The 11324-nt window shown below is 37.8% G+C and overlaps 1 protein-coding gene across 1 annotated transcript; it reads right to left on the reverse strand.

Moving 5' to 3' along the window:
• Positions 1–3903: 3903 nt before the first annotated feature.
• LOC121329261 (neuromedin-U receptor 1-like) lies at positions 3904–7718 on the reverse strand. Its single transcript, XM_041274784.1, has 2 exons — positions 6653–7718; positions 3904–5214 (listed from the first exon to the last, which is right to left on the reverse strand). Exons 1-2 carry the CDS (start codon positions 7527–7529, stop codon positions 4835–4837), a joined length of 1257 nt encoding a protein of 418 aa, XP_041130718.1. The 5' UTR covers positions 7530–7718; the 3' UTR covers positions 3904–4834.
• Between the last annotated feature and the right edge of the window lie 3606 nt (positions 7719–11324).

The following is an 11324-nucleotide window of genomic DNA, read 5'->3' on the forward strand; positions in this document are numbered from 1 at the left end:
CTCCCGACCTGTGAGGGCGCTAAAGAACGAGAGGAGAAGTATCTGGAAGGGCTGGCCTCACAGTTCGTTTCCAGGTCAGGGAAGTGGGTCAGCCTGGAAAGAAGCGAGACTCTGTTGTAAGACCGTATTGATTCGAAAGGTAAACGAGAGGCAGCTGCAAGTAATAAGGCAGCTGCAACCGTTTACCTAGATATCATGTGGGATTACATATAGGGGCCAGGGTAATGCTGATCTTTTCCTTCATTTGGGTAAACGCTTGGAGAGAGAAGGACCGAGAGAGGAGCTCTCGTTGTGAAAAGAATTACGTGTTGTGTATTGTGTTTTGTCTGTTTTGTAATTGTCTGCATTTTGCACCACCAGACAGTTAACTCACCTATCCGGAGCTGTCGACCAGGGTCAGCACGATCCGGATCACCACTGCACGGAACCGTCACAAACTACAGTGTCTTCACCCACCACAAGCACGTCTGCACTCACCCAGGACTGGTGACCGTGTGTTCTTTTTGTTCGGGACTGTGCCCTGCTTTGCTATCCCCACGCTTTACACATTGTTGTGTATAGCCGGGGATTTATTATTTTACAGTCACCAGACCTGGATTATAAATAAAAGCACCTTTTCCACTGGAAACTGTTGTCTGCCTGTCACTCCTGCATCGCATCACCGCTACACCTGTTCCCCTCCACTAGCCACTTTGCCACAGGATCACATTCATTAAATTCAATTGTGGAGAATGTATGCAAATTAATCATTCATGGTATAAATTTGCATGTGTTCTTCAAGTGGAATTGTAGTTTGAATGGGACAATCATTACTGGAATTCAAATACCTCCTTTCCGGTAATCACACACAGAGGAATACATTCAGATCTTTTCTGTGCTTTGATATTGGAAAATTAGGTACTTTTTTTGTAGGTTATTATTGTGGGTTTGCTTCTGAAACAAGAAACATTAAAAGAAAAAATATTTTTCCTTTTAATTCAACAACTTAAGATGCCGAAATGCTATACTGAGTTTAAGAGTGTGGTTACATACGTACAGGCATTCAGTTAGAGTTTGGAAAAAGTATAGTTTCTCATTTTAAAAGCATCTAAATACAGTTTTCAGAAAATGTTTCTGAATATTGCTCGTGGGATAAATTCCTGAAGCCATTTTAGGTTTTATAAAACAATATCTGTTTTTGGCCGTGAAAATATGGACAACACTATAGAAAAATAATGGGTTAGCTTCACTAATTTAGGAAGAGATAAATGAATGCATGAACTGTGGCAACAACGAAGACTATAAAGCATTTTTTTGTTGCTTTTTTTTCCTATTAAATAAGTTCACTAAGTCATTTCAGAGGCTGTTTTAGGTCATGTATATTATAATGAAAACTTGGTGTTCTCAATAGTGACTTTCTCTCCTTATGAAAATTATTCAGATGCAACCTTGAGGCTGTCTTTGGAAACTGACATGGATAATGGGAAAAAAAATGGAAATAGTTAGAACATAAATGTTATATATTTATTTTATCTTACAAGTACCTGCCTTGTGCCACAAAAATAAATCCATTCAATATATGCTTTTGAGCATTTCTACAAAAATGGATTTGAAATTTCATTTAACCTGAATTGTCAATATGAGGTCCCTTATCTCTGGTAAAGAACCTTAAATGTTATCATTCAAATGATGTTTAATCCCTGTTCCAAATCAATCCACTGGAAAATATGTAAATACAGTTTTCATTTATGTATTTTACCTTTTCAGTAGCAGATTGCGATATGTCAGGCACAGACAGCTATAAAAGTTGTGCAGCTTCACTATCTGTTGTACTATCTGCAGCCCTTTTGACTGCGTAGCTGTGGTTCCTTCTTTAAATTCAGACTGCATTCGCTTTATTGGAAAAAATTGACATTTTAGAAGATATGCTGAGTTTGTACCTCTTATACAAGGTTTAACAAAAAATCTAAAGTGACGCTGTTGGTACATCCGTCCTCTCAGCCAACAGCAAGGGAGAATTGCACACATTAATTAGAGAGATGCGGGTAAGACATTTGTAAAATGACAGATGAAAGATTTGACAATCTGTCAAACAGATTGGTACCATTGCTTCGAGCAGAAATACACACGGGCGAGGCCAGTGACACCTGCAGAAAGACTTGCAGTCACACTGCACATACTGTCAGCTAGCAATTCCCAGAAACGTGTGGCCAAGAGATTCTGACTCCACTCTTTACTTAAAGGGTTTCTTGCTCTTTATAAATCTATCACACAGTTTTCTCAATCTGGTTTTGCATTCTCTCCAGTCCTTTTCTATTTTTTTCTGAATAATACACACCAACATTGTTTCTATTATTTGGACATCTCTATATTCTTTAAGTAAGGATTATATAAATGTTGTTGTTTATGAACTTCTTCTATTAAAAGTTCCTCCAATTCTTGCTCCATGATTGTTACCAGCACATGACACAACTTCAACCAACCCCATGAGATTGCAGGTCGCAGACGCATGAGAAAAGGCTGTACAACTTTCCAAAAAAGACGCATGTCCGCAAGAGTGTGGATGACATAATTCCATCATGTTGCACAGGGTCAGAGACCCTCAGAAATGATGTCGCTCTGAAGTATGAACCAGCCTTAAGCTTGCTTTATCACAATTCTACATGTTCAATCTTTCTATTTAAATGTAGTATAGCAAATACAGTTAAAAAAACAAATACATTGAGAATGGTGTTTGCTGTCAGCGGCACTACAATAATTATAACAGCAATAGTGACCGGCTCCAGCTTAAATGACAAGTTGTAGAAATCAAGCAACCGGATGCAGACTGATTACTTTCAGCAACTTTATTCCAGCAAATCATAATAAGAACACAGGCATGATGCTCTCTTCTCTAACAAAGCCAGGAGACTGTGAACACGTTACTCAGCAAACAGCATGATTAGCATTAACACATGTAGGCTACCAGATATTTGTAATCACTAATAGTCGTTTTCTCATCAAGAAATTTTAGGGTTTAACTTTCACAAATGCATTAAAGGGCACTCTAATCCTAATTAAAAATAAAAGTTACCTGTGCTTTTCTTCTTTTACATGTTTAAAATTGTTCAAGAGGTAGATAAAAACAAACAGTTCACAAACCATGTTGCCCATGGTTACTCATGGAATATTGAGGAAAACGTTTGTATTCATTAGAAACTAAAAATAGTGCTGCATAAAATCACAAAAAAAAAAACCCAAACAGAACAATGTTAATGTTACTTTTTTTTAAGGCAGCCATTTTCTAAAAGCAATAGATCCCTCATAAAAGGTCTTTACCGTCTGGTAAGGCCTTCTTGTTATGTTAAATGTTTAATGGCACAAGGCAGGCCTTACCAGACAGTAAAGCCCTCTTTTTCAGGTTATAGTGCCTAATTCTGATGATGTAATGCAGTGAAACTTGAAGTAACTAGTCTTAAATGGATAGAACATTCGAAGCAGCTTATTCTAGGTGCCTCTTTCATTTTCTTGTAATGGGAGGGTCACTTTTTTCCAGGTAGGAGACAGTAATGCCTCACATAATGCATCATGATAACCCAAAGCTACAGTTAAAGAGGGTGAACAGTGAATTTTACACAATTGAACCTGTCTATAATATATTAAATTAGGGAAACTGAATTAACAGTATGAATATTTGAAGTACTGCATTTTGTCAATACAGTCAAAGGTAAGACTGACACATTTATATATTTTTGTGAAAAACATGTAAACCACCTGCTATGGCACCTTTAACCAATTTCAGTTTTAAAAATATATACAAAGTAAACCATTACCTAATAAGATATTACACAGTACTTATTTGCACAGTGCTTCTACAGTGGAGTACAGAGTCTGAAAGAACACATGGCTAATTTGAAAACAAAACAATGTCAAGCACATACCAGCTGCTGCTTTTCCTTTAACCAAATGCTCCACACTGCATAATATCTGACTGAGAATGACCAGATAACATACACCAGCAAACAATGAAAACAACTGTTAAACATGATTTTGACAATAAAACTACTTTAGATGTATAAAATATTTGGCTTAATTTAAAAAAAAAAAAAAAGAGTATTTAGTTAAATCATAGAGGTACTGTATACAATGTCATGTAGTGCCTCGTGTTCCAAATAAAAAATAAAAATAAAATATCTCTTTGAAATGTCGACAACGGAGAAACACGCAGTCTATATTTACATTCCATGTACACGTTTGGAGCTAAACAAGGGTGCGGTGTTCAATTATGGACCTGGTTGTGTCTTTGAGTCAGTCTGCCATTGCTATACAGCACAACAACTTAATTTCAACGGAGGTACAGTAAATGATACAGACTTGTCAGATGGATAGTTTTTAGTTTACAGATTGTTTTTTATTTAAATGTAGGAGTCTTAGTCAAGCCTTCTCCTTACGTTGATGTAATGCAGTATACTTTAATAATCACATAGTAATGATGAAATCATTATTAAATAACCAGTTCGTAATGGCACTGGCTGGGTTTGGTTGACCCTGCAGACGAAGTTAAAAGAGGCAAAAAAAGATCTAGTTCTTTTTTTCTGGTGTTCCTCAAGACATGCTTAAAAGACAATCCAGTGACAAGTTTGCTTTCCTTGCAACCAGACTAACTGGTTTACGTGCACTCTTCACTCCAGAACTAAATTAAGTATTCAGAGGAGACTAAAAACTGGTTGGATAACTTTAGTTGCAAAGAACATTATGAATTTCCCACCACTGGATTCTGTGATTGTAAAATTCCACCATGAGTATGAAACCCTGCATTAACTAACTCTAATGAACCCTCCTATATTTCTCTAAGTTAATGGCAGATGCCTCTTCTTTAGATATAAGTGGTTTCGTCCTCATGTTCCCAGCTCCCAGAAGGCTGGAGGAACTTTGGAGCATCCTGTTTGGTTGGTACATGGTAAACCAGGGCGGGGCTCTTCCGGATCCTGGAGATAGCTGGGGAGCTGTTGCGGGAGACACTGGACTCCTGGTTACTGCACACAAGTTCTCTGAAACGTTCTCTGAAGCGGGTGGAGAGCAGGTTGTAGATGACAGGGTTGACCGCGGAGCTCAGGTAGAAAAAGATCCCCGAGATCACATGCACATACTGGAATACGTTGTGCATGAAGTCCGTCCACTGCGTGATGAAGCTCCACAGCAGTCGGTCTGTGTGGAAAGGAGCCCAACAGATGGCAAATACCACCACTACTACACCTGGGAAAACACAAGAAAGAAAAAAAAGCATTAAATCCCAATTACAGTACAGCCACAGGATGCGTTTATGTCTGGTTTTTTTTTTGTTTTTTTTTTTGCTTCTCAGCAACATAACAGAAATATGTGCTTTCCCTGTGTTTTCATCATTTTTGTGACCATCTGTATCCGGACCATTTACAATCTGTTTCTCTCTGACTCTCTCTTTCTCTCATTTCCTAAGGTTTTTTTCTTGTTTGTTTTATCGGCTAGTAAACATCCATTAAGATCATTGCTTTGCACAACTGTTTATGTGCTTGCAATTCCCGCAGTGTTTCCTGAGTGCAGCTTGAATGTTTTTCATTAATGATTTTATAAATCCCAGCTTAACAAAGAATGCATCCTGCTTGCAAAGTGTAATATATTAAGAGCTCCAAAAAAATAAAGCCAGAACCCAAGGAGATTTAATAGCAACATCTACTAAAACTGAAACTGGTGATAGAGAAAATAAGGCTTTTGTTGGTATGCTCACCATTGGCATTGTTCAATGAGCATAGCTTGTGTTTTCAGGCATATACTTTGCATCACTAGGGGGCATGCCCCTCTTTATGGTTTAACTTGTATTTTGTTATCCATTGCATAATCCATTGCTATGTGCAAAAAATGGGTTTGGGTCTGGCTTCTGAATGTACTTTCTTTTTTTGTAGCATTAATAAACTTAGTTTTCTTGTTAATTTTAATTTATTTTTAAACAGTTTAAGAATAGGCTAGTTTGTTGCACTGAAGAACGTGAAACATTTATAGTTTAGTGACCTTTAGATAAAGAGAAACAGGTCATTATCTTATTTTAAGATTAGGTTAAGGAAATATTTGAATAATTGATATTCCAGAAGTGTCCTGTATATTTGTCACAATTTATTTTGGTTAAAGGAAAGCTATTCCAGGATGTGTGAGGGAATGATCTCGAGTTATTGAAGCTGATAATTTGTGCTCATACTTGTTCATTACAATTCAACATACTTAAAGCTATTAGGAGGTGACTCATAGCTCTTTCAAGACGACAGCTGTGTTTAATTCTTTTTGATTTCAAATAAGTAAAATTACAATCAAAACGCATTTGTCTCTAATGAGAAACTGTTTCACAAAGCAATCCATTTGCAACCCCTAAAAAAGACAACAAAAAAACAACTTTATTTATAGGTAGATTATGCATACACCACAGACAGATTTGTTATATTCCATAAGGAGAAAGAAAAACTGTTTAAAAAAAAACTGCACATGTTATCGCCCAAAAAAATAAATACATAGGTTTTGTCATTAAAATACAAATATAAAATAAAATTGCCTATTACCACAGGGGTGTTGGAAATGAAATTAGATGAGTCAAAAAGGAAGGACTTAATGGAAGAAATGGAGGCAAAAACACAATCAAGTATAAGTGGAAAGATAAGTAGCAACTCACATAACATCTTGGTGATCTGCCTCCTTCTCCCACTCTCCAAATGGATTTTACAGCTGGTTTTGGTGCTGCAATTCTTCCCCATCTTGCCGACTGGGAACTTCCTCTCTCTGTTGAGACGGCAGCCTATCATCAGGTAGAGGACGCTAATGATAGTCATGGGGATGAAGTAGAAGAAGACTGTAGTGATCTGGATCACCAGGTTATAGATCCACCTAGGCTTCAGTAACATGCACATAGCTGACTCTTCGATTTTCTCTAGAGTGGGGAGGTAGAAGTAGTATAAACCATGGAGAGAGGTGTTGGGAATAGCACAGACCAAAGATATGACCCAAACGGTAGTGATGACCCTCTTGGCATGGGTGTTGGTCATGACATATTTGGTCTTGAGCGGGTGTACCACCGCAACATATCTTTCCACGCTGAGAGCCGTAACGTTAAGGACTGACGCGAAGCAAACAGTCTCAAAAAGGAAGGTTTTGAAATAGCATCCTCCTTCGCCAAACGGAAAAGGATAGTTCTGCCACATTTCATAGGTCTCCAAAGGCATCCCGAAGAGCAGGACCAAGAGGTCTGAAATGGCCAAGCTGAAAAGGTAGAGGTTGGTCGGGGTTCTCATCTTCTTGTGCTTCGCAATCACTGTGCAGGTAAGAAGGTTCCCTGCCACACCTGTGATGAAGATGAGCAGGTATGCTAGGGAGATGGGCAGGAAGAAAGAAGATCTCTTAGGTCCTAGAAACTTCAGAAGTAGTTCCTCAGTCGCAAAGAGCCTCTGGCTCCCCGTGTCGTTCAAGGTTTTATTGAGTCCAGTGATGTTGCAGAATTGTGAACTAAGCTCCGAGCAGTTCTGGAACATGTCCTCTAAGGTTTCCCAAGACATTGTAACCTGAAAATCAGTACTTTTGTTGCGTTAACTGAAATGTTTGTTTGTATAGGGGTACGTGGCAATCACGGCAAGATGAGCATTCCAATGAAGAAAGGAGCTCAATGGTACAGTCTGATCGGAACCGGACCACAATGAACCCTTCCATGTGACACATCACCAGTTTCCATCTCTTATTATTCTCAAGGAAACCTGTAGAAAGAAACCATCAAAATATGTTCAAAACAAGACGAGACTATTGGATTTCGATCAATTTTGTTGATCCCATAAAACCCATAAATCCACACTATTTTGAGTCCCACTTTATGCTGTTCTCAATATTGGTAGTATTGACATCACTAGCACAAGCTTGTAAGCTGAAGGAGCATTTATTGTACCAAAACCACTTTCAGCCAGATCTGATCAGATCCGAGAGAAATTAGGAAGGTTTTCATCTCAGGCCCTTAAATAATCAGTTTTGGTTTGAAGTGCACAGTAGGCCCTGTAACAATAGCAGATTGATTGCAGTATTAAATGTATGCCCCTTCCATGTCAATTAAGCTGCTATTAAATAGACTATTGAAGACAGATTTGTCCAGTCTTGAAGAATAAACTGACAGAAGATATTTTCTGGTAGGTACGTTAATTTTGACAGAAGATCTCAGTTCAGCTTTTGCAGTGTCACCACCTCAAGGTCGTATCAACTATGTATGAGTGTTGATCAGACAGAAATCTACAGGATACTAATGTCATGAAATCTCAACCAGGCAGCCATTTATCAGAGTTACCCTCCCTGTGATATTATTAGGTTAATAGGGAAACGGATGGATGATTCTTGACCGTTTCATCAGCAAATTAATTGGTAAACATTGAGCTCTGTCATTGGCTGACAACCCAATCAACACCACCAAAAAAGCTCAACATTGAAATCAGAGGAATGTCAACAAAGGTGGGGTTATATCAGTAGCTCTTTCTTAAGGAATTTACAGCTGTCAAATATAAGGGAAGTGTTTATGGTAACCCTTGGTGACTAACTAAGGCATACTTGCTGCGGTGTGAGCAAGTATGCCTTTCCCTTTAAGTGAAAAATGAATATACTGCAATTAAGTAATGGATGAACTACCCACTCAACATGAAAGCAGCTACAATACCTCTCACACACACACACACAGCTTTGCAAGGAAAACATTATAAAATTGAGATAAGTCTGAGCTGAGCTGATTTAGACAAACTGCAGACTCAAAGTGTTACTCAATGGGACTCTTATTATCAACTTGCCATGTGACAAATTATAATAGGCTATTGCATATATATATATATATATATACTATATATATATATGTATATATATATATATGCATATAATATATATATATATAGATATGTATACTCTGCTGGCGTGTTCACGGGCTGCAGGAAGAGGGCGGCAGTCGTCCAACAACCGCCTGTGAGTCATGGCAGTGACACGGGGAGGTGGGAAAGTGGGTGTGTGGACTTTCCCCCTCTCTGAATGGCTGAGAGGCGAGTCTTGGGAGATTGTTAGCCCTATAAGTTAATGCTCTGCTGTTTCCTCAGGTCTGCCCACTTAGACGCAACAAGAGTGCGGAAGCTCTGATCCAGGACCGGGAATCAGGCGAAACAAAGAGTTTCATAGCGAGACAGAGAGAGCGGGGAACCCTTGGGCAGACCCCGGCGTATTGTGAAAGAGCAGGCTAGTTAGCCTACAGAGTAGGACGGTGATCCGGGTCGTGCGGGTAGCGGCGACCGGGATAACGCTGCCGAGTGCAGCACCTTTTATTTGTAGTTTTATTACTGTTTTATTTTCCCTTGTTCTTTTCGCCTTCTGTTTTCATTATTATTTCTTTGAGCACCTGCGAGTGCACTTGCTGTTCACGTACCAGCTGTGGTATTTCCGTGGTGCTGTCTATCATCGTTGATAGGCAGCCCACGGTCAACAGTGCCCTCTGCCGGAAAAAGCAAGAACTGTTTGCAAATAAAACTGGGCACCTGTGTGGTGTTTTCAAGTACACCTGTCTGTCTCCTAGTCAGTGAATTACCCACACCCCTTCCACAATATATATATATATATATATATATATATATATATATATATATATATATATATATATATATATAGAGAGAGAGAGAGAGAGAGAGAGAGAGAGAGAGAGAGAGAGAGAGAGAGAGAGAGAGAGATACAGATATACTGTATATAAAGAGCAAGACATTCATTTCATGGTTACAAGTCATTAGAGCAATATTTTTCTGAATGGAAAAAACACCCACTGAACGTTTAAAATGAATAAGAAACAACTTAATGTGTAATTCAAACAGCTGAATTTAAAGTCTTAGTTGTTTATTTCTAGTTTGGTAGCTCCTTTCTGAAAAAAAATGTGCTAATGATGAATTGAAGTTCATAGCATTGAAAATGTAGCCCTCTGCCCTCAATGTTAATATAGTCAAGTAATGGGTTCTTGGTAGAGCACAGGCCTTCCATGAAAAATATCCAGTCAGCTGGCATGGATTGAGAAGCTGCACTTCAATGCACAGATGGATTTCGCACAATTAGACACATTTAAAAGAAACCCCATGATGTACGTAGCTTACACTATTAGAATATATTTAAATTAGAACTGTGTGAACTGTGTGTCAAATTAGATTCTCAAGCCTTTTTGTTAAATTCTTCATTAGTTTGGATTTAGTTCACATTTTTTTAGGTTGCAATTTAAAGTCTGCAAAGACAGAGTTTTCCATGGGGAGGGAGACAAATTCCCTTCAAACTGATACAGCAAATTAGAAAATTATCTTTATGAATAACATAACACCCCTTCACCTAAAGTTAATGAGGCACATTTAGACAAGAATTAAGTATTTTTTCAAGATAACTTTTTTCCTTGCTTAATAACTGTTCCTAGTCATGTGAGTTATTTCACAAATTAAAGTTTAGAGTGAGAAAAGACAACTACTGAAGTTGAGGGCCAGGGTAGAAAGGGTTTTTTTTTTTATCTGAAGGAAATTATAAGGACCTAGTGTCACCTAGTGTTTAGAATACCCAGTCACAGTTCAGTAAGTGAAGATGAGTAACAATGTACATAATTTAACCACCCTCTAATAGACAAAGCCAGCTGAGAGGTGGAGAAGAAGGGTGGGGGGAAAGGGGGGACAAAACAAGATGATAAACGATCAAAGAATCAGGTAAAAAATAAATAGCATGTGCTCTTATCTAATTGGTTTCTTTCTAGAAATATATATATGCACTATTAGCAGTAACACTTTATATTAAGGTGCTGCTTATTAATGTTTTATAAATGTATTATATATGCCTATTCTACTTTGAGATGTTTAATCGTAATTCAGTCTTTGGCTATTGCATGGTTGTAAACCATCTACAAGGCTTTATTAATATTCTATAACATAATTATTAAGCATATATTGTACATTTATAAAACATTTTGAAAAACATTAATAAGCAGCACCGTAATATAAAGTTTTACCCTATTAATGTTCCTGGAGTACGGTAGTTCCACAAGGATGGCTGAATAACCCATATGACCACATACTAGATATATCACTTATCATAGCTATTGACTGATATTTTAATGTTTAACTGTGCTAAAGGCTAACTATAAAAAAATAATTCTGTACTTAAAACAGTTCAAGCTAAAGCTGCTGCTCATCATAAGTTAGTGGTTAGCAGACTGTAACATTTCAACCAACACTAAACCTTAATGCTTATATTTATAGCTAAAGGCATTCGTTATTGCTTGGGAAATGAAATATTCATTACAAAGTTTGGGATGGGGTAGGGATGTT

Source organism: Polyodon spathula, chromosome 16 (assembly GCF_017654505.1).
Source record: "Polyodon spathula isolate WHYD16114869_AA chromosome 16, ASM1765450v1, whole genome shotgun sequence".
Classification (NCBI taxonomy): Eukaryota; Metazoa; Chordata; class Actinopteri; order Acipenseriformes; family Polyodontidae; genus Polyodon; species Polyodon spathula.